The sequence below is a fragment of the Calypte anna genome, chromosome 3 (genome assembly GCF_003957555.1).
Source record: "Calypte anna isolate BGI_N300 chromosome 3, bCalAnn1_v1.p, whole genome shotgun sequence".
In the NCBI taxonomy this organism is placed as follows: Eukaryota; Metazoa; Chordata; class Aves; order Apodiformes; family Trochilidae; genus Calypte; species Calypte anna.
Window position 1 is genome coordinate 18,752,086 of NC_044246.1, and position 24,969 is coordinate 18,777,054.

Sequence of the window (24,969 nt, forward strand, 5' to 3'; positions counted from 1 at the left end):
TGGTTTGAAGGGACCAAGGTTAAATTTTCAACCACAGGTATTCAACATCATCCATTCTTTCTTTCCTCTCAAATTTCTAAGCAGTTTGAATGTGATATTTACAATTGCTGATGGACACTTCCTTCTAACAACTTCCTTGCGGGTTCTGGCAGCTTCCACATCATTTATCTGCTCTTGTTAAAGGCTGAAAACCTGCACTTTATCCTCATTCTCCTGGACCTTTCTTCTCATTCCAGTCCAGTAGAACCTTGCTATTCTTTAGAATTCTAACTTCCATGGTTTTCTGTTGTTTAGGTTTTTGTTTTATTTTGGTTTTTTATAACCATTTTTTATATTTTTGGTTTTCTTACAGTTTTTTTTATAATGTATTCTGCTAAATATTACATTCAAAGCTTTCCCATATTTCTGATAATGTTCCAACTCAACCTCTTCTTCCTCTGAATTTCAGTTCTGGGCCATCTCATCCACAGCTAAACCCAACTACCCACTTCTCTACTTTGCACTCACAGCTCAGCTGAGGCTCTCACAGCCTCAGTGAAAGAGAAGATCATCACCTCTAAAGTACAGCAGCTCATTGTTGTTACCACCTTTTCTTGATCCCTTTGGACATAATCATTAATTGCAGTCTGTAAACAAGACTTAGTTTAAGCCTTCCTCTATATTTGCATACCTCAGCTTGGTTCACATCTTGTGTTTTCTCTCTGCATAGCATCACAAAGAAGATGCTTACCTACTCATTCAAACTCTTGATCATGTCAGCATCACTTACACCTTAACATCACATTATTGTTCTCTTTGCTCTTGAAAAGTCTTGCCAGATTTTATTTAATAGATTGCTGCAAACATTGTTTTTCTTTCCTACAACCCTGATCTTGTCGCCTTTCTCTTTGCACTCCTCCATGCTGCAAGTCTTCTTTTCCAAATGCTTCACAACAGTCCACTTCCCTCTTTTTTCTCTCTCATTCAATATTGAAAGGACAAGTACATGCTTTAATCAATCCTAGTGACAGTCTACATCTTCCACTTTATTTTCCAAACAAGAACCTTTACAATTGTCTTCCACTATTTTATCCATAAACTTACTCCATTATCCTTGAAACTGTACCTTATAATAGTGCTTACAAAAACTGAATAGAGGTTTTGCTGCTCTTGTGCCTCCAACTCTGTCCATGTGCTGACTGGTTATCCTTGTTATCCTTCCTCACCCAAACTATCTCTGGACTTACACCACAGATTCTCCAACACAAACAGTCTGTTTGCTCTGTGTTTATACAACGCCTGGTGCAAAGATCCATGATGAAATCTTATCAATTGTCAATGTGGTAACACAAAAGAAGTAAAAACATCAAACCCCACTGTGGGTCCCTTCTAACTTCAGGCATCATCCTATGACTCTGTCTAGGGTTTCCTGGCTAAAAGTTCCTTTTAAAAAGTTTATTAAAAAATTACATGCTTCCCTTATTTCTTATTCTGAAGACACATTTTCTACCTTTTATTCTGTACAACATATTTTGCTAAAATTCAGATGGGAACTTTACAGTTTTCTCTTCAAAAATAATAGTCCTAACACATTTACTGCATATCAAAAGCTACTAAATTTTTGGGACATAATACACTGCAAGTAAATACAGCTGTTGTAAAATAAAGTTTTCAAATTTGTAGACACACCACAGACCAACATACAGCATAAATGTGGCTATTTTTTTAAAGAATTAAGATTGTATGAAAATGTTTTTATTAATAAAAAGATATCACTGTTTGTGAATTTGCCTTTCCACATCCCTCCTTTACATCAATATGTTCTAAATCAGTCTTTATTTAGGAGATTAACTACTGTTGTTAGCAAGGTTCAAGTAGCAGATTATGCACAAAATGGATGCCTCTCACGTTCTAATTCAGAGTGATATGATATAAAAAAAAATGTAATTTTGAAACGCAAGATAGCATGAGCCCATGTGGCACAACTGTACTCATAGATTAGCGAATGAAAGCTTTGTAAAGGTGTAAAAGTATGAAGGAAAAGAAGAGTTCCATGCTCTCTGGAAAACAGTATATCCATGAACACAGGGAGGACAATGAAGGGAACAAGAAGGAATAAAAAAAGAGAATATGAAGTGAACCAGACAGGTCCAGAAGGACTGAAAGTGAGAAAACAATAAAAACAGCAGAGAAGATGTAATTCACAGGTGTTTAAATTCTGAGGGCAGAAGGAAATACAATATTCAAGATTTCAAATTTCTGTATCAACCCCATATATGTCAAAAAATGAATATACATTTCAGAAAGATATACAACTTGATTTAAATGTGTTCTGCCCTGGGAAGAAAGATCTAAGTTTTCTCATATCAGTGGTCTCTGATACTGTCTCTGACAGTTTTTCTGTCCAGTCCAAGAGAGTAAAAGAGTAATAGTTATATCAAAAGCACGTTTTTATAAGCTAAAAGGAGACCATCATAAAGTAGCCAAGGATTAGGGCAAGAATTATTTAAAATAATGCATTGCTATACTTTTAGCTAGTACCTAGCCATTCTTCCTGTTCCTCCAAACACACAGAAATTTCTCTACAAAGCTTGCTAACTTTTCAATTTTTTCTCTTTATATATTTTTGATCCGGTCATATAAAGAAGTCAGACAAGACCACAATGTAATTTAAAATACACTGCAACTTTATCAAGTCAACACAATTGGGTTAAATACACAAATAGAACAGACCTGGAAGTTGGTGAAAGTCAACTGATAGTGCCAAATGCTAGAAGATTATTAGCAACAAGATGTCATTCCTCTAAAAGCTGAAGAAAGAAAGAAGCTGAAAGCAAGCTGAAAAAAGCTGAAGAAAGAAAAGATCAAACTTGGAAAATTAACTGTAATAATAAAATTAGGCAGGCAAGAAAAGAGTGAATTCTTTCTTTTGTTCTAAATCTTCCTGCCAGATGGTGATCAGGATATAGAATGATGATAACAATATTTCACAGAGGTGAAATGAATTCTTTGCAGCAGTGTTCAGTGTAGAAGAAATTGAAGACACTTACCACAGAAGCCTTTTTTTGATACATCTCCTGTAAAAGGAAGTCATGCTTTACAAACCCTGAGCTCTTCAAAGGTGCCAGCAGGTATTCAGATAGGGGTGATCCCTGTAGCACAGCAAGCTTCTGATTCCAAAAGGCAAAGACTGTCACCCACCATCTAAGGCAAGGAGACGGTCAATGGAGAACAGCCCTGGCACTGCTAAATAATATAACAAAAGACTGGTAGTAAGTCATCAGTTTTGACAATGGAGGGAGCTAATCAGTGGAGTTCCCCTGAGACCTGTCCTATACAAGATGTTTACAAGAGATGAGCACTGAGGTGGCAAAGGTTGCTAATGTTAGGAAGTTATTCAAGACTGTAAAGAAAAGAGCAGACTTTGAAGAATCACAGAAGGATGAAATTGAATAATTGGATGACAAAAATGAGAGATGAAATCCAGTGTGGATATATGCAAAGTGCACAAGGGGAAAAATAATTCTGACTTGATAAAGACAAATTAAGGTCTCCAAACTGGCCATCACAGGAAAGCTCCTTATGTTGTGACAGACAGTATCACAAAAATACTAGCTCAGTGCTCAGTGGAAATCAAAAAAGCGAATCAGTTAGGCATTTTTAGAAGAGGAATGGAAATTATAATTATTTCCGTACATATATCTATCACATGCAAACTCTGAATGCAGTACTGATCACCCTCATCTGAGTAGATTGAAACCAGAAAAGATATGGAGAAGGCCAAGTATGATCAGAGGGATGGAATGGTTTCCACCTGAGTTGAGTTTACTGTGACAGTAAGCAGTGGGCATGAACAGTCAGGCTGTTCCTTGTTCCTTCCCACACATACCTAAAGTGATCGACCTAAGAGAGCAGGAACCAGGAGCCTTTTCTTTCTAATCAAAGAGCAGGAAATGTTCTTTTTGTCTGCTTCCTCCTTACTAGTAGGTGGTGTTATGCAAGTGTTACCTGATGAGACTGGATAAGTAGTTGGAAGAAAGAGATTCCTATAGGGTTGCTAGGCTGACAAACACAAGTGCAATAAACATGTTTTCAAAATTTTTAATTTAACAACATTCAGGTTATTTTGATGAAAAAGACTCAAGACAGAATTTTTATTAAGGCTGTCCCAAGCTGATGGAACCTCTTACATGACCAGTTGAAATCAGGAAGGTTAGAAAGTTGGCATATTTGAAGAATGTGGCAGTAAGGTAAAATATTCACATACTGGCAGTTACAGAGAAAGTGGTAATTAATATAAGAACAGAATCAGGACAATGTAGCTAAGTGTTTTGTCACATCTCATTCACTAATATACTGGATGCTGTTTAGTCTTTAGAAAGACTTTTCTTTTTAGCTTGAATTGTGGAAGCTTGCAAATCTATTACATTTGGAAGGAACACTAGAATCTCAGATAAGATTATAACCTGTTAACCTTTAAGGAGAAGGAACTGTCACTTCTGGTCACATGGTCATACATTCTTGATGTGGACTTTAATGTTGACTATAGAATAGAACAAGTAGTATGTGATAAGTTATTACTAATCAAATCAAAAGGCATAGAATCATAGAATCATAGAATTGACTGGGTTGGAAGGGACCTCAGAGATCATCAAGTCCAACCCTTGGTCCACTACTGCTGCAGTTACCAGACCATGGCACTGAGTGCCACATCCAGTCTCTTTTTAAATATCTCCAGGGATGGAGAATCCACTACTTCCCTGGGCAGCCCATTCCAATGTCTGATCACCCTTTCGGTAAAGAAATTCTTTCTAATATCCAACCTAAACCTCCCCCGGCACAACTTAAGACCGTGCCCTCTTGTCTTGCTGAGAGTTGCCTGGGAAAAGAGGCCAACCCATTTCTCCCACTAACTTGAAGTTATGTGTATTTGTTTACACCCTTACATGGAATGTAATCCCTCTGGGACAACTCTTAGTGAAACAACAGTCATGTCTGGAGTGAAAACTCACAGGTCCTAGATCAGCAATAAGTAACAAATGTTGTTATTAACAGATTCAGTCTTTTCAGACAAAGGAATCTGATGGAAGAACAAATTCCCTGGTGGGTAAGACAGCTAGAGTCTGCACCTTTAGAATATACAGCAAGCCTTCCTCTTTGATAAAGCTTTTCCATCATGACATTTGTAATAAGAACAATTTTTCAAAATTATACCACCTGGAATTCTATCTACCATCAGGAAGATTTCCCCATTCCAATAAAGAGAAGAAAAAGAGCAGAGGTTCATTGATATTGTTATTGATAATTCAGTAAACATGTTCAAAACTACAATGTATGTCAAACCAATAACAGCTGATGGTACAAAAACTGCTATCAGGATAACTCATATGCTAAGTTATGGGCTAAACAATGGGGTTCACAGGTAATGTTTAACCTGCAAAACAAACTCCAGCAGCCAAACTCATACACAGTATTAATAATTCACCTACCTAATAATTCAGATATGACAAGTCATTATCAGTAACTTGGTGGCATTACTGTAGCTATTTTGAGTAAACGTAAGCAAGAAATTCTGAACATATTCATGGAAGCTAAAAATAAAATAGAATTGTATATCCACTGCCAAAATAAACTGTTTACTAAATATCTATTATTACATTATAACACATAATATGACAAACTGCCAGTTTGGCTTATATTACTGTAGTTTTAAACAATAATCAAGAGTTGGCAGAGAGCTAGATAAGTGCTCATTTATTGCATTTAAGTAAATGTATGGCAGTTTGTCCTAATCTAACTTCTTTTGGCTGATCCTGGACTGTTCCTTTTTGCACCATACATTTTCTGGCATATTTTCCAAGTCTAGACTTAAATAAGTCACACACTGACCCTCATAATTTCTGCTCCATGTGCAAGGCAAAGAGTACAAGATGCTTACATCAGATGAAGGTGGACTGAGAAGGGTCCATTCTGATTTTTCTTTTACATGGAAAAAATCTTGAAACTTTGCACTGGAGGCTGTCCAAACTTAGACATACTTAGACACAGTTTAAATTACATGTTGAAGCAAGGAACTTGCCTTTGCCAGATTAAATTAATGTTGCAGTAAGTCACCTAAATATGTCGCTGTATTAATTTGCCTGCATCTTCTGATCAACCTGACAGAAGTCACCTAATGTCAGTGTGCCATTCTTCCCTACAAAACTCTACCTTTTCTTGTGTTCCCCTTCGGCACCTCATCATTATATAAATCTAGGTTTTCAGTTCTAGGGAAGGTGAATCAGGGTCACAATAATATTTCAGATTTTACAACAGCCTTTTAGTTTCTTCAAGGCCTTGAGAAGTGATCAAATAACTTCATTACTGCCTTCATCACATCTCATTACTGAATCTGGAGGACTGATCCATCCATTAACACTTCTCAGATAACTAACCAAGTACATCCTTAATTTTGACAGCAGAAATCAACTATTAATGTGTATAAGATAGAAAGATGCAGGTTGGTCATTATTTTGGGGATTGGATAGAGTCACTTGAGGACTTAAATTATAAAACTTTACACTGTTACAACAACTCCGCAAAAGCCTTAGGAATGTAGAACTAAAAATCAAATTATGTCTCTATTATAATGTCTTATATTTTGATATAGTACTTCCCTTTATTTTGTACTTTAATTCTTTTATTTATGCAAATAAGGCCCCAAATGCTCTTGCTCTCAAGAAGTTAAACACTTGACATTTTTATTCCTTAAAACGCAATGTTTTATGCTGTCTAGATATGTTTATTAATTAGTGATTATTAACACCCAGTAAACAACATCATGTCTTGTAAAAACACAATCTTTCTTCACAGCGTGAGGCTGAAATCTATTATTCACTGATTCCATATGCTGAAATACACTCAAATGATCACAAATGACCTCAAGCATTAGATAAATGTAAATGAGAACAGGGTAGCAAATGCGCTTTTGATTGATATCTAAAAGACCAGTTTTGAAGTCTTGACAAGGGATGAAATCTGAAATCTCATACAAAGTAGACAGCAATTGGAAATCTACAAAATCTAAGCTTCTGGATGGATGTGCCTCACAGCCTCTCCTCAGCAGGGATGGCTGTCTGAGACTGCTCTCAAGAAGCTTTCAGCACATGGAACCTGAAAGACCATTCCTGCGGCCTGTGTGGCCTTTGTCTCCTTGGCAGGCACTTATTAGGATGCAGAGATATATCTCTAAGTTATATGCATGCATACCCTAATGAAAGCAGGATTTTTCTAACTCTAAGTGCTCACTTAGAAGAACTTCAGTACACAGAATAGCTACATAAGCATCGGGATAAATTATGTGAATGATAGCCATTAAAATTGTATGGGTTTAGCCCTCTATGTTAATAAGCTTATTCTGCTGTAACAGCTTGTCTTTTTCAACCCTTCTTCAGCTTTACTTTTGCCCTTTGAGAAGGACTGAGAGATCTCCTGGAATGAGAAACATAAAAAATCCCCCAAATTTAGACACACTAATGAGACTGCACAATTTTCTCTTTGGCACCCATCTCTAAGCACATTTCAATTCTTAACCCTATACCACTTTTGAAATACTACTAGAGATTAACACAAATTTTCAGTGGCTTTTAGTCCTTACTGTACATGGAAATGCCTCAGTGAAACAGACTAACAGCTAACCTTGGTGGCAGCAGGTACTAGAGCCATGGAGACATCTGAAACCTTATCTGAACCCCTACAACACTCGCCCTCCAGAGCACACCTTCAGGGCTAACTTAAGAGACAAAAGATCTGGGGCACTAGGACAAAAATGCTGGGTGCATCTTGCACCTCAGGACACAGATAATGAGAGAAGGGCTCCAGCACCCTGTGCCTGGCTCCCATGCTCCTCACCTGTCCTATTGTAACAGAAGACTGATTGCAAGACAGGATGACCAAAAAACTCCTTATGGCTGTTCTCACAACTTCTGCCTCAGGGGCAAGTAGGATTCATTGCCATCCTGAGTTCTCAGAACTATTTAACATGACACCTGACAGTGATTTAGGCACATTCATTCCATGCCTTATATTCAGTAACATTGACTCTGAAGCATTCAGATTTCAACTACACAGTTTGAAGAGAATGCAAAAAAAATAAGGAGAAGGAGATTCTGTCACCAAGATTAATCATACTGCATTTTCTAGGCTAAAAACCAATTCAGATTTTGTTTTATAGTTCCAGTTTTCTGTATTGCATCACTACACCATGATCTATCTACTTACATTGTACATACACTTGTGTCAGTATCAGTAACATAGGCTTTCACACTTCTGCAAACATTTCATATTTAGATTAAATATACAATTATATGCAAGAATCTTTAAAACAGTATAGTAGAATCTTACCAGCTTGACACTTTCTGAGCCTTAAACACGCCTGCATTTTGGTTTCTTGTTATGATGTCACTTACATCTGTAGTATATTTGTTAAGCATTATGAATAAAAATAGAGCAGTAATAAAATAAAAATAAATATTTTACATTATTAATATGTCCATAGTCTTTTATCTTTAATCCATGCTAAGAGTCAGTCCATTTCAGAAGGATAAATTTTACATTGGTACTTCAGCACATCAGCTATATATCTATGCAGCAACTTGCTCTTGTAGCCAAAGTCTATTTACTGTTTCATTTAAGGAATTGATAGCTCTGAAGCCCCAGAGGAGACCGAAAAAGACCTTCCAAACCTCATATACATTTGAAGGCAACTATTGTTTACAAATATAAGAACTGTATCCATAGTGAAAAGACATATTTTAGCACAGTCACTTAATGTCTGGTTTAGTGTGTGATGGATTTGACTATATCATTAGATCATAGTGTAGATATTTTGGAGGTTTATGGGTTTTGAGTACCTGCCCTGCCACAAGACACAAGACTCTGGGTGAAATCTGACACAAAATAGGAGCACCTCAAACTAGAGGCACAGGGTCTCTAATCCAGTTGTTTCTTGAGAACAGTTTGGAACTACCATCAAGGATAACACAAAGCAATAAATGCATTTTCTTCCCCTCAGCCACCACAACAGTACCTCAGTCTCATGTCTCAGATTATCTCAGTTTGGAACATCAATCCAAACAACTCTGAGTAGCCATTCAGGCAGGACAAAGCAAGGGCTGGCAATGAAACGTTTCAAGGGAAGCTGTGCCCAGTCATCTATGCCTAGAATGAGAACCTTCGTAATCAGTCATTTGTGGTTAGTGAGAAGCTGTTGGAAGGATAGGGTGTAGCAAGTAACTGCAAACTATGAGAATACTAACTGTGAATCCATACATATTTGAATGCTTCATTCTCAAATATAAAAAATTCTCTTTAATGGATATTTTTGGTAAAGATGTCAATGATCATTCTTCTGTATTTAGGGTGCAGGAAATCTGATGCTAAGTAGAAGGATGTTCCTAGGTGCACAAAATATACTGAATTCTTTGCAGGTGCTCTTATAAGAAAACTGAACACAAGTGTCAGGCTAATTTAATATTATCACTAATGCATTCTTTATATGCTTTGCTGAAATCACATAATTGGACTTCCTAACACAGCTGACTAGTTAAGAAAAGTTATTTTAGGAAAGCCTCTATCCCAACAAAGTAAAAGAGAAGATAACTGCTATTTTGTGAAGCAAAAAAATAGAAATGGTTTAAACTAGACTGGCTTAAACTAATCTCCATAGTTTGGACGTGCTTATTCAATGAGAAGTCGTAATGAATGGTCTACACCTCTGAAGCAAAAGGAGGCATAAAAAATCCATGAGTAAAGCATGCTGCTTTTAATGAGAGGCAGAAGTAACATTGCTGATAAATTAGCTACACTGCACTAAAATTATATAACTGAGCAAAACTACTAATAATTGTTTTAAACATGTTAACACCTGCTTTTAAAAATTATTTATGAGCCCATGTCTTCAGGCATTCAGGCTGAACATGACCTTTCTAACCTAAAATTCCCAGGACTGTTGAAAGATCCATACACTATATTTTAATGGCCATTATACTGCACTGCAACAATGTTTTGTATTATTGATGCTTTCAGACAGTAGTTCCAGTCACTACTGTGTGGTGTGAAAGAGAGCTAAGGCAGAAGGTACCCAGCATCTCTGAAATAGGAGCCAATTTTTACTAGAAATGAACCTTATATCTGGATTTCAGTGTGTTGCAATGAGTATAGCTACTTCTAGTGTTCCAGGGAAATAGAATTTGATGTTCATGACTGAGTATGTCACAGATATCACCTGAGTTGGAAAATCAGAATGCATATCACTCAAAATTACAAAGGGGGATGAATCAGGTAACTTTGCCATTGTATATCTTTATTATTCCCTTGAAATACCTATATTTTTCTTTCTAATACTTTCTTTCTTTAAATAATCCTGTAAGAACTTAAACACAATAAAACAAACAATGAAGTTTTGATAAAGCTGCAAAAGCAGTAACATCTGTCTTTCTTTAATTGATTTTGCAATATAAATGATCTGCTAATCAATTAAAATCTATCCATGAAAAGCAAAAGGAGTGTTAGTGAAGTCTTTTAAAGGGACTAGTAGCTCAAATCATAATACCCTTTTAAAAACCTCCATAAACCTCATGCATAAGACAATTGATTCATATAAAATATAGCTATATATTCTAGCTATGCATTCAGTGAAATGGCTAAAATCACAACACTGATTTAATATTGACATCTTCATAAATTGTTTTAACTTGTAACAGCTCTATAACATATCCTTGTATACTTTTTGAAAACATACATAGTAAATACTTGATGTGGCAGTATGAAATGGAGAATAATATGAAGAATGTCAAAAATGAAAAGAAAAATCAAATCCTCAGAAGCTTGAGACTTCACAAAGCAAAGCTGTTAGTTACGCTCACTGAATAGTGATAACAACAACAAAACCAACAATAATTATGATGATGATGATAATACAAAGGCAGATTCTCAGATGCAATGCACTATTGCCAGGTCGATTTTCAATTACATTTCACTGATGTATTCATTTGTTTCTTAATGTGCTCATCTTGCCCATTAAGAATAATTAGCAGGCTTGCTTCGTGATTTCCTGGCTTCTGACAGCGATTTTGTTGTTGTTGTTGTTGTTGACAACCTCTTTTACTTTTTGGAAAGTAATTTTTGGATATTATAGTATGACTGGCATGTAATTTAAGCTTCCTAAGAAATTTAAAGGGAAGATGTAAACAGTAATTTTTAAACAAGATTATTTTAATCTATAATACCTACATAAAAAGCATAATACTAGGCATTAACTATTCCTGAAGAGCAGGATCCAGAAAAGAAAACAGTATTTTATCCCACTTTAATTTAATTTGGTATGCTAAACAATTAAAAAATACCCTCACCAATAATAAAAATTACCACAAATCCGTAATTTGTCTGTGGCACCTGGGGCCAAGCACTATTTCCAATTACACTAAAAATTCTTACTGATTTCAGTGAGCCTGGTGTGGCTGAAACAGATATAAATTTAGCCTAAAGTTCTGCTATAGCTAAACTATAGAAAAGAATACAGGAGAAAATTACCATAAAACAGATCATAAAATTACTACTAAAGTCCATAAAACATATTAAATTCAATGTAAATTTTATTATGTGCACTTTTAAGAATACATTCCTCCTACACTGTAAAGTTCTTAGCCTGCTGCACTTTGGCACCCTGCTAATATTAAGTCCATTGTAAAATCCTACACAATAAAAGCACTTTGAATGCTTAGCCTTCAGAGCACCAAATGTTAAAAAAAGAAAAATAAATTCCTGTTAGAGCCTTCCACCGACCACTTCTCTGAAAGAGATTCACTGAGTGAATACAGATGAAGACTCCTTGTAAGAATTTTGGAAATAAAATATATTTCTAAAACATTTTGTGAAAAACTAAGGTGTGCTAATTAGATTACATTAACAGCACCTTTTTCAGGAATATAAGCACTTTAATTTGTTTACTTCCAAAGACTGAGTAAATACTTTTGGCATTCATCAATTTTCCTTGTTATAGAGGACTTCTAAATTTCAAAAAAGTTCAGGTATATTTATGGAGTTTCTCATACAAGAGATTTGCTGACTTGATTACTGAGCTCACCTGATGATTTCTGTGGGGAAAATGACCTTTTGTTAAAAACTTACACTCCTATAAAATATGAGTTTGTGTTGTTAGGCTTATTCTGAAATACTTTTTCATATTTTTTATCTTTATAATGACATGTAACATAGATTGGATGGGCTGAAGCTGATTAAAATACACAGAATAATGAATACTTCCTCCCCAAGACATGACTATAACAAAACTTGCATTTTCAAGAAAAAAAGGAGACACTTATAAGGCTTCCTTCAATTTTTAAAAGACACAATCTCAGATACGCTGTTTGTTTTCCAAGAAACTGTTGAGTGGTGCAAGCAGCCATTGTTACCTCAGCTGCCTTCTGAAGTAAAGTCTTTTTAAAGGTAATATTATTGCACTGCACTGCAGTGTCTCCTGTTTTAACATCAGCAACTGCAATTTTTTTTAAACCACAAATTAGTTTATGTATTTTTTTTTCCACTAAGTACTCATTATGTTAGCTCTCAAATACATAAAAAATTCAAATCTAAATAATTCTGATGGTGCAGTGGCCAAAACCTGAAAAACTAGTCTGCCTTAAAATGCAAATGGAAAGATTAACAAGGAACAAAAGCAAATAGATATCTTCCTTTTTTCCCCTCTCAATTTCTAAAGGCTATTAGTATTCACTGTATATATGTGCTCTTGTTCTGTGCTGATATTTAATGTGGCCACAAATTATGCTCACTCATTCGCTCACTTAGCTAAAGTCCAGTTCAATTTTCTGAACTGTGTTCATATTAGGAGGGCATAATAGCAATTTATTCTAATATAAGAAATGTAATAAAATACTTTCTACAAGAGACAGAGGAGTTTTGCAATCTTACATCAAGAGAGATAATCATAAATTGGTAATTGATTAAGCACACTAAATAGGTAATTTGTAGGCAGTTGTAACTTAGCAGCAACAATGAAACCATGCATTTTAGTATTCAATGGAAATGCTATGACAATATACAAATGCTGGGCATGTTGTAAGAGGCTATGTTGTATCTGAAAGTGAAAAAAACAAACCCACCAACCAACCAAAAATCCTAGTTCTGCAAAACGAATATGTGAAGGGGAGCTAATGATTTGATTCACTACTACAACTCCTGTAACGTGCAGCATAAACACAAGGAATCTTTCAGCACTCACACATAGGAAAAATATTTACTACTGTACTTGGTCTCTACCAACATTTACATCTTTAATTAAAGAGGAAAATGTGGCATTTATCTGGGGGAAGCTGTAGCTCTGTTCAAGATATTCTGCATCTATTTTTTAATTACTTATGTGGAGACTTTCTTAATATACCCCATGCTGTCTGTCTTTATATCGATTGTGACTCAGCCAGTAAAAAGGAACGAGCACAACAAACCAGTTTTCTATCTGAATAAGGATACTTTTGATGGCCTTTTCATTTCCATCAGTTAACAGAACTTCTTTGACATCTGCAGAAATAGCAACCTGAAAAAAAGAGCACAGCAAACAATGAGCAAATATGCTTGTCTGTGTGGAAGTGAAGACAGGAGTGACAAGCCTTCAGTATCATGCTTCCTCACCTATTTCTCTGTAACAATCTTCAATCTTTTTTCATTTTATGTCTGCATTATTTTAATCATTCAATCAAATCAGTCAATACTTTTATCATTCCATTTGCGGGAGCCTCTATCTTGCTATCATTCTGTTCCGTAATTGCATTGTGACAGCGGATGATGGTATTCTGAGAGGCTTTCATTTGCGGGCTTCTGTTTATCTAGTAGAGCCATCATACAAGGCTGTCACTCTGCCTTTCAGCTTGCTTCTGTCTGACTGCCTGATGCCCTTCATATAACTTTGCATTGCAGGCAGATGGCTTTGTAAGGGTAATTTTTTTGTGAGCTTTGACATGCTCGCACATTGGGCTGTAACCTCGACACATTGTATAAGAGCGACAGGTTTGTCAAATGCCAATCAGTGTAACAATATGCTTTTATTTGTAGAGACATAAAAACTTGTCTAATGCACTGCACTGCTACATAATATCTCCTGAATACATGACTCAGAACCCAGAGAATGGTGAACGACTCTCCTGAATGGCCAATCTAATTCAAAAGAATCTAATTACCGAGAGCTCTGGATCATGTTTGTTGGTGTAATAATGCAGGCAAAACATTAGCAGCTATATCATGGTGCTCCAACTGTGATTCGCCAGGCTATTCCTGTATCTTAGCAAATGGGACTATAATCTGAAAAAAAAAATAATGCTTTGGCAATGGCAATGAAAGACAGACCGTACGTGGCCTGGAATGTCACAACAAGAGATATTGACTACATGGAGGTAAAATGTTTCTGCTCATCGAGGCAACCATAAAATCAATATGATACGAAAGCAAGTCAATCTAGAAGGTCTCTCAAGACTCTGCAGCTTGACCGCAGCTGAGGCTGTTGACAGTTCTCTGACCCAGCAGTTGGAGGCACTGGAACATTTTTCCTTTTGTTTCTTCCTCTGAATGGGATTGGAATTGAGAAAAGACCTACCATGAGCCCAGCCAAGCATGTCATGCCACCCCCTAGCTCACACACAGCAAGGTCCCTGAAAGAGAGAAAGGAAATGGTAGAACCCATACAAATTAGATGAAAATGGTCAGAGAGACATATATGTTACAAGAACAAATTGCCATCTGCAGCAAGAACTGAGCTACCAGGAAGTTGTAGAGACATGACTAGGCTACCTCATGTCGTTTTGCGTTTTAAAAATAATTATGAAATAGAAAAGTCACAAAGCAGGCAAATCAGTGGGGGTTCCCTCATTAGTGTTCAGTGCAACATTACCACCGCTGAGCTGAAAAATCTGAGAAGGTTCCCTTTTTTCCCTTGTCAATGGCTCTGTCTTTTAGAACTAAACTAGCTAGAGTAGCGAAAGATAATTGTTAGGAAAGGATAACAATGTTAATCCACATTCATTCTTGCAAAAACAGTTAGAGAAGTAAATGGGGAAATTAATATTATTTATATATCTCTCCATATAGTTATGCCTAAAAGCCTCTTTACACTAAAAAGGGAGAAGTTTTAAAACAAGCCATATAACACAAAACAATTACACATGAAGAAATCCAATCCTTCAATTAGCACTTAAAACTGCAAGTGACCTACAAACAACGCTGTTACGCACATCGATGGGAGCAGCAAACAGCTAAGCCACAGAAAACCAAACGAAGTTGGTGTCAAGAGCCTAAACTGAGCCTGAGCGGAGGGTGGAATACATGGTCTAAAAGGCTGCTTTAAACTTCGTCCACACTGTGCTGTTATTGGGACGTGCATGTGAAATATAATTTGGGGCAGAAAGCCTGCCGGATGGGAGCTTGCAGGGGGAGCCATAAAGAATGTCCTCAGGAGCCATGACCTGCCCGGGAGGGGAGGAGGGAGGGATGCTGACCCCACGCTGAAACTGCCTGAAGCAGCGTCCAGGGCAGGGCAGAGCCTCAGCTTAGGAACAGGCTGCTTTACAGCTAAATCTGCAGCAACTGTTACAGCTGGCAGAAACTCTTCCATTGAGACATTTGTGACAGGCAGAAAAGAGAATTTCAGCTACACCTTTTTTTTCTTTTTTTTTTGTGTGTGTGTGTGTGTATGTGCGTGTCTGTGAACCTTCTCTTCTTCCCTAAAATACCTACATTTGAAAATGTATTTTTATGTGCAAGTATTACCTCCCTACTCACTCAACACTGATATTTGGGAAGAGCATCTAGGATGCCATATGAGTATGAGTATACAAATGCTGATATTTTTCTCACTGAGGCCAGCTGAGTAGGCTGTATGACTCTATACTAATTCTTGCTGCCTGGATGGGATAGATTTATTTTTCTTAGACTCCAAAAGTATTATTTGAAAAAAGTCTAGTTGCCCTGTTTAATGGAAACGAGACAAAAGATGGCCACAGTTCAAAAGAACAAGCTGTACATAAACCCAGTGAGAATATGGAACAGCTGTGGGTAATTTGCAGCTTGTGGTTTAAATAGAATTATTATAGATTTTTTCCATTTTTAATTTTTCTAAATTTATCTATTTTTCCATTTTATTTTTCTATACGTCATATTAGTTAGAAGTATATGCATACAGTTATATATATAAGATTTACAAGGCACTTAATCCATTATGAGACTAATGCTTAGTGAAATAAACACAGAAAGTATCTAGTGTGGGGTTTTGAGTGAATTGTGAACCAAATTTGTGTGTATGTGAGTATATGTATACACATATATACACATATTTTATCATTAATTTAGTTTGGTGCAAAGTTTCCTTATTAGGAAATTTAAAAAATCACATCCATCCCTCTCACATTATTTAATGACATTTATCAATGAAAAGTAAAAGAAGAAATTCTACTCTGAGCCCACTGGAGAAAAGGCATTATCTTGAGAATGCAGGATGTGAAGATGCCCAAGGACTGACCACTGTCTCCGAGAACCCAGGCGTGCATCCCCAGACTGGGAAAATAACCTTGCAGCACAGGGAGGTTTGGTGTGAACAGTCTCAGAAGCAGCAGAGTGTATGAGCCATGGCATGGAGAGGGACAGCAAAGTGCTGCCAGGACACCAGTACACCAGCACGAGTCACCCAGTGCAGTACCCAGCTAAACTGGGAGGAAGGAGCAGTGGCTACCAGAGGAGGTGTGGTGGCTGCCTCCTGCTACAGGATGGGATCCATTCAAGACAGATGAAGCAGAAATGAGGCTTTCTGAACTAGAACACACTCTAGTTCCAGGTCTGATTTCAGATGAAGTCTGAGCAAGCTGCAGGAACTGGCTTAGAGCTGAGAGGCTTTCAGCACTGCTGCAAGAAACAGCTTGGTCTTCACTATTTTACCAACACCATATGTACACAAACTGAAAGATTTTGTCTGCTCCCAGCTGGTTTACTTGGTATTAGCCTTGCACACTCAGAACACAACTCGTGCCCACAAATGCGTTGTTGTAATGGCTTTTCTTGCACCTCATTCATCATCTGGACAATGAAACCTCAAGGATTTCCAAGTGCAAGGCCCTGTATGCTCAAAGGGAAAGAGGGAAGATGCACGATGGATATTTTTTAAGGATGTTCCTCTTGAAGCCTTGATAACTGTCTTCCACAAGTTTAGAAAATGTGAAAAGAAAAAAAAGTAATTAAAATACAGGATGTCTGCAAATTGTTTCATGACACTTTAAATACGGGTGCAAATTCCTTCACTGCTATATGCAGTGAATATTATGTATTTTATCAAGTAATATTTTGCTTGCTTTTGCAACAGATGTCAGTTTAAAGAATGTCTTTTATTTTTCCTGACCTTCACAATCAGCACTGATCGATTGGAGCTTCACTTTTGTTTCCCAAAAATCAAAGTGAAATAAAATGCCTTGAGTGGAAATCAAAAGTCTTTGACATAAAACAGAAAGCTTGCTGTGCAATATTAGTACCCAAAGGCAGCATAGAATTCTTTGTTAAGAGCAACATGCTTTCACCTTGAACATTTTAAATTTAATCTGAAGACTTAAATCATAGCAATCTTTACAATGCTGATACAATAAAACTAACAGATTGGAAAATATCTTTTTATGTTTAATTCTGTACCTGAATATTTCATTGTGCTTCAGGCAGTAGTAGGCCAGCACTTCTTCAGATGGCCAGAGACCTATAAAACAAAGAAATTTGCCTTCTTAAAATAGATATTTTTTTAGTCTAAAATACTACTTGAATACATATTAGCATTTACAGACCTCTAACAACTGTTTAATTTTCTAAATTTGCTGTAACATCCTGGAACAAAAAAAAAACAAAACAAAACAAACAAAAAAAACCAACAAAACCAAAACAACAGCAACAACATCAACATATAAATAAAACTTTTAATGGAAGACTTCCGATTTAGCACTGGAATTGAATATTTCATAAATTTCATTCTGACTGATGATCAGAAATTTAGTTTCTAGATACACACACATACACAGAAACATACACCATAATATATACATATATATATACTGTCAAGACTTTAAAAGTTATGTAAAATTGAATTCTGTGAAACTTATGACATCAGGGCATTCACATGAACATCAAACTGTTTGTGCCAGGACAGATGTGATGCCCACCTTGCAGTGGCCAGGAGCCCACACCTTTTTCATTAGCTGTCCTCTGCAGTTTTGATTTATTCAGCTCTTTTCCTCTTAAGTTTTCTTAGGCTGGGCATCAGTCTGACTGCAAGAAACACTGACCAGCAAAACATGCTAAACACAAGAACAGGACTAGGGCAATAATGTAGCATGATTTCCAGTTACGGCTTAAGAAGTTCTTGAGGAGGAGATACAAGTAATAAATTCTGTTTATCAGTCACCAGAGGACTTCTCTAATTTTTTGGTGAACTGTGATATACTTCCTGTAGCTGCAACATCCCACAGCAGGAAACATCACAGTTTTACAGTGCTATACAAAGAAACATATCCTCTCTCTTGGTTTGTACTTACCTCCCTGTCACTGTTGTTTGAGACCCTCTAATTCTCATATGAGAATAGACAGAAGCAACCCCACTTTTTTCACCTAATCTGTATTATTCACAATATATAAACTTCCATCACAAAACCTGCACGAACCACTGTCAACCTTAGCAAGTACTTCAAGGCATCCAGGCAAATTTACCCCTTCAGCACTGTGCACTCATGAAACTTGCTGTTTCATCAGACTTGACACCTCACTTGAACATCTAACTCAAGTTCCTTGGCCCACAGAGAGGGCAGCACAGATTCTGCTTGGCTCCCAAACTCTCCTGCAGACATCAGTTTCCATTGCTGGAGAAAGCCCAGGAAAACTAGGTTCATTATTAAGTATTATTATTACCTAACCTAATCCAGACACCTGAATTAGGTTCCCAGAGTTCAAGGAGGCTAAATCAAAGGCATATGTGGCCAGATTACAGCTGTATGTCTTTTCTATCTGATATTGCTTAGCAATGGAAAACCATGCTTACATATCAATCCACCGGTAAAAACCAGGGTTATCATCTCTTAACTTAAAATTATCAATCACAGACACTTTAATGTTTTCAGTAAACTTAAAAAACAGCCATGTGGGAGAATATTTTAGGTATTTCTAGAGAGGTAAACTTAATTCCATGCAGCTCACTATATATGCACATCTTTCAGATAATTTGTTATAATTTTTAATTTTTGATCCCAAATCATCACAACATATTCAATAGACACAGAAGTTTGGCAAAAAAAGAGGTCTTCCTTTTAAATTACTTAGAGTTTGAGTGTAGCCATAAAATATATAATTATTCCTTTCCATTCAGTAAATATTCTGAAGTACCCTTAGTCAGAGTGATAAATAATGACAATTTATGAATATGTTGTCTGCATGCAAACAAACAAAAGCCCAGACAGGATTTGGCCAAAGCTTTGCATATAACTTTTGTATGACAAACATTTTAAAGGAAAAAAAAATAGAGTGATGATTCACATGTATGACAAACACACTAAAGCATTATTGGTATTTGTCCCTTTTTATGACAGTTTACACTGATTAGGTGCTGGCAAATGTGCTATTTTGCTTAGACTCACCAAGGGTTAAAATAAAATATTCACACACGACTACCCATTCTTCACTGAAACATACACTAAGAATTGTACAGGATTTTATATCTCTCTTTTGAGAATTTCAATGCTTTTGAGTACTGAAATATGCTAAAATGACAGATTTTGCAATAAATATAATAACTGTTTAAATATTTTACTGCATAATATAAAGAATGTTTCAGTTTGCAGTGACTGCTGTATACTCAAGCAATAAAAGTGCTTTTTTATATTTAGTGAAGACACGGCTAATTTAATACCATTTATAAATCTTATATCTCACATTACAAAAAAACCCACCCCCACAAACACAAAAAACCTAAAACCTTTTATACCTAACTTTTAGCCTGAGCGATTTTTAAAAATAGTTGTCAATTGCAGTAAAATTCTTTGACATCTGAGTTTTCAGTACCCTCAGTCAAATGTCTCTCACTTTTCTATGGTTATTACTGAAAGGGCACTTTGAATGGTGTCACTAAATCTTTTATGAGGGGTCACCATTCTTTCTCCTGCTACCATTACAAGGTTGATACCAGCTGAAACTGCAGGTGGATCAGATAGCTCTGTGCTGACAGAAGGGTGAAGCACCTTTGGAAAGACAAAGCTGCTCTTTAGGCAGATGCTAGTGATGCACTCGACTCTCCTCCCCACTCCCTTGCCCCCGCAGGGAAGGAAGTATCACCTCAGCAATGATATAAGTGGCTGGCAGCTAAAGAAGCAGGAGTCAGGAGGTCTTTCACGAACACTGGTCTCAAGTGTGGAAGCATACAGCACTTCCAGCTAAGCCAAGAAGCCAGAATACGTGCATTAATTTTAGTAAAAGGAAAAGCTTCTCGTGCTTGAACAGGTAAGTAAGCCTCTTTACGGTCAAGACAGGGATAAGCTTAAAGATCCGTGTGGAGGAGTCTGCATTCTGTATTCTTCCCCTTCACTCTGACCTACATTCACCACCATGATGACCTACATTTTGAAGTTGCAAGGGTAAGATAGTTTTGCTTCTGTTAGAAAACACACAGCTGTAATGCAGAAAATGCAGCAATTCCTGTGAGTTAACAATTACTCCTGGATTGTGAAAAGCACAATTTATTTCCTGCAAACACATACATATGGATATGGATTAAGTTTCCTCTGAAGACACTTAAAATAATTCTTTCATATTTAAAATATTCTCATTTTGTATTGTGAATTTTATTATAAATACCTGACATCGGATGGGTACCTATTTGCATGTACAATTACTTACACGTGATAGTCAATAATTTACACATGTATAGGCAAAATAATATCAAAAGGCCCCCAAACAGTGCTTGTATTTAAAAGGCTATAAATACACTATGTGACCTAGACAGGGGGACTGAAAGTCTCATTATACAAGGAAACAGAGAGAAATAAGTTTCTTTTGGAAAAAGAAATGTTTTGCAATGTTTACTGGAGATTTTAAAACTCTTTATCCCCTTGATAATAACAACAGTCTGAAAACATGGAATCGTTACTGAAACATCTTTAAAAAACAGTTGTGTTGGTGTTTAAAGGGGGGCCTCAAGGAAGACTGGGATTTTGTGTGTCTGAGGATGTGGGAGAGAGACAGTGCTCACAGAGCAACACCTGCCCACATTTCAGCTCTTGGCAGGTATCTTTTCACCATCAGGATGGAGTAGGAGATCCACTACAAATGAGTCATAAGAGCAATGATGTCTATTTCCAGACTACAGTAGCAGTAGGGTTAGAAAAACACCACGAGTGAATAGTATGATGATGGATGGAGAAATGCTATATATGCAGAGACACCCAGGTCTCTGCAGGCATTTCTACACCACTTACTAACATATCATAAAGTCTCACCACAGTCATGCAGTCTACCTAACGAGAACTTGATGAAATCATGAATCTCTATTGTCCCAGTTTTGCACATTAGGAACATAAATAGGAGACAGATGAAGCTACCTGAACAGAAGGAAATTATGGGAAGGCCAAGAAAAAGCACAGAGCCACCCTAACACCGTGAGATCTGATGTCACCAAAAAAGCTTTTCCTATAAGGGAATAACACTAACAAAAATTACAAGAATGCTAAGAACAAAAACCTGAAGTTGGTGTTATTGCTTTCACGGTGCTTGCTAATGGGAAGTGTCAGGTCCCTCCTGCACTAGCCACAGCTCAACTGCTCTTTAAAGCAGCCTCCCACCCACATGGAGTAAATCACGAGTATACAGCCTGCTGAGGGTGTTTTGTGGAGCACCAGTACTCCAAAGCAACACAAAACCTGTGTTTCTTCTGTGATGAAACCAAATCTGCTGAATCCTGTATGATATTACAGAAAATTGTCTACTAGAAATGAATTATCCAGTATTTTCTCTAAAAAATTAAAAATCAATGTTTCTCCTCTGTGTCTTCTTAGCATATATTTTAAAGAACGCTGCCATGTATTTGGAAAACAAATACTCAGATCTTATGTGAAGTTCTTAAAGAAAAGCATGTTATTAGAAAATCATTGGGATTTGAGACGTGTCTTTTTAAAGAAGATATTTAATTTTTATAGGTATGATGCTGCTCACTGCTCCACCACTAGCAAAAAGTCACATGAGCTACTGATTAGTTCAGCTGAGACAGTGTGAGACCAGTGAAACTGTTGTGCTATACACAGGACACAAAGAGGCCACCAGAGGTGACAGGTGAACAGTCCCTTGAAGCTCAGTGTAGGAGGTATAAAGCTGTCCTACACCTGCATCACTAATGCTAGGAGATTAAGTTCCTTTCTAAGCCAAGTCAAATGGAAAGTTTGGTCACTTTTCCCAAGCACTTCTTATGGCCACGTGTACAGACATCTGATCTCAAAATTCAAATTTTGCCATTTCTTTGGACTAATTAAACTATGAGATGTCACCCTCTAAATTTTAAGTGTCAAGTAATTTCAGTTAAATTTAAGTAAATTTTATTTTCATTCACTTCACACAGCAGACAAAATGTGGCACAGGTGAAAGTGATCCAGGTTACCCAAGATCAAGATCCCACCTAAGATGTATTGTATCTAAAAAGCATATACACATGTAATAAGGTACTATAAACACAAATATTCAAAATTTTTGCTGCCATAAAATGCACATGTAGAGGAGTGGAAACTTTCCACAGATAATAACTTTCATAATAATCTAAAGATAAGCCTGGTCCCTTCAGCAAAATGAATAGAGGGAACTGCGAAGTGAGGAAAAAACCCACTGAAAAACTTATTTTCTTCTGTTTGCAGTACACAAACCCCTCATTTTCAAACTTGCACCCTCACATTTAATTTTATACCTATCTACAGAAGAAGCACAGAAAAGAGGGGTCACGGTCCTTTGCAACTTCATCAGTAAATGCACACAGTGAATAAAAATAAATTTACTCGAACTGAAGTATGTACACAGTGTAAAAAAAAAAAAAAAAAAAAAAAAAAGTATTAAATAACCTTTACAGTAGTACCTTACACCCCCAGCCTTTCTGCACCTGACTCTTGCATACAGCAAACCACCTTTTAAGTCCAGTGGAGTAATTTGAGGCAGGAAGAATAGCTAGCTTACTTTTCCACAGCAGGAATGCTATAAGTGAGTTTGAAAAGGTACAAGAACATCAGAAGAAATAGAAGATATCAAGAGAAACGCAGCTCACTGTTTTTCCCTATGCACATACATTTTATAGAAACTCTTGTCTCTCTTCTCAATCTAAACCAGAATTCATGATATTCAGATCATTGAAAAATATGTATAAGCACCGGCTGAGATCTTCAGCCTAGGCAAAATGGCCCCAGCACTGTATCTCTCACTTTCATTCTCATTATTATTCATGACTAGGAGGGAAACATGATGGTTTGCAATCTGCAAATTTCTTTTAGAGCGCAAACTTAAGAGGCTGGGTGGAACCGATGTGGAAACGGAGGAACAAGTCAAAGCCTGAAACGTAAGCACAGCTCTGCCATAAGAAAAATTGGCAAACTGTACAAATCTACTTGTATGATTGTCTTTAACATCCTTTTTTCAAATGAGTGAATTTGATTGTGTGGGGGGTTTTTTTACCTAGTTTTCAAATAGTTATTAAAAATTAAACAACACTGGAACAATCCTTTTGTGATTATAGCCTTCATTCTCCTGCAAAAAAAAATGGATCTATAAATTTATGTACCATTGTAGATGTAAATTACAAAATTTTATATTCAACTATATTAAAACATCTATTCCAAAAATGATTACCAGTTGTGAAAAGCAGACAGGCTTATCACTTGCTGTCAGTTGTTCATGTCTAGTTAAGCAATAATGTGCTAAAACTGCTCTTTTGTTTTGTGTAAGAATTTTGGCAATAGAAGAAATGAACACTCGTTTAATAAAAACTCAGGCTGCTTTTTGCTTTGATGGAGGAAGCAGCTGCCTGTTTTCATTTGCTGCAGAGCAGCAAAACCCATCAATATAATAAGCAGCTTAGATGCATCCATCCACAGCATCTGTAAGGATATAGGGCTATTCGCTCAAAACCAATCCTTGGTTTAATTTTAACAAAGATGTGTCTGACATATTTGAAAAAGCATTATAATAGGTTTTGAAATACTAGCATTTTCTCGTTTCTCTTTTCTTTTTAAATACTTTCCACAGATTTTGAAAGGCAAGTATACATACTGGAATGATAGAAATGATAAAACAAATATTGCTACAGCAAAAAGCAGAACTACCCTAAAAACGCAAAGATGAAGCATTAAGAGATGCCTTCTGGTTCACAGATTCTCCCATCTCTTATAAAACAAGAAAAATAGTATTTCAATCTTTCAAATGAAGTGGGTTTTTTCACCATAACCATGAGAAATAAAGATATTACAAATAAGTATCACAGAAAACAAAAATTCAAATAACATAGATATTATTAAAATCTTGTAAAAAGATATTTCCTGAGACACTTTGCTTTCCCTCCCTCATGCTTCATTAAAAGTAGATTTCTATTAATGCACATTTCCAAAGATACTTATCAAATTGTTTTCTGCTATTGCCCTGAAGGTAATAACATTTTTCACCAAGTTTCAGCAGCATGTTTGTCCCAAGTGACAACTTCTAATTGCTAAAAGAAATATTAAATTAAAAATAGACTTACAGTACTTTCATAGACACTTACAAAAACAGGAAGAGATAAAAGACCATCTGAGATATAAAGCATAAAACTCTGTTTTCACCATAAAAATGTGATATGCCACATTTATATTATTAAAATTTCTCAAGACATTATTATTATTTTAGTGCTGTTCGGCTTTCTAAGACCTTTCTAAG

The 24,969-nt window shown here is 36.4% G+C and overlaps 1 protein-coding gene across 1 annotated transcript in view; it reads right to left on the bottom strand.

Annotated features, from left to right (window-relative positions):
• The window catches only part of CAMKMT (calmodulin-lysine N-methyltransferase), a 210,070-nt gene that overhangs the window by 24,801 nt on the left and 160,300 nt on the right, over nucleotides 1–24,969 (bottom strand). Inside the window, exons 4-7 of the mRNA XM_030447272.1 lie at nucleotides 17,695–17,755; nucleotides 14,624–14,678; nucleotides 13,507–13,570; nucleotides 8,362–8,428 (exon numbers count right to left, since the gene is read on the bottom strand). Of these exons, the coding sequence (XP_030303132.1) occupies nucleotides 8,362–8,428; nucleotides 13,507–13,570; nucleotides 14,624–14,678; nucleotides 17,695–17,755 (247 nt within the window). The remainder of the gene's footprint in view (nucleotides 1–8,361; nucleotides 8,429–13,506; nucleotides 13,571–14,623; nucleotides 14,679–17,694; nucleotides 17,756–24,969) is intronic.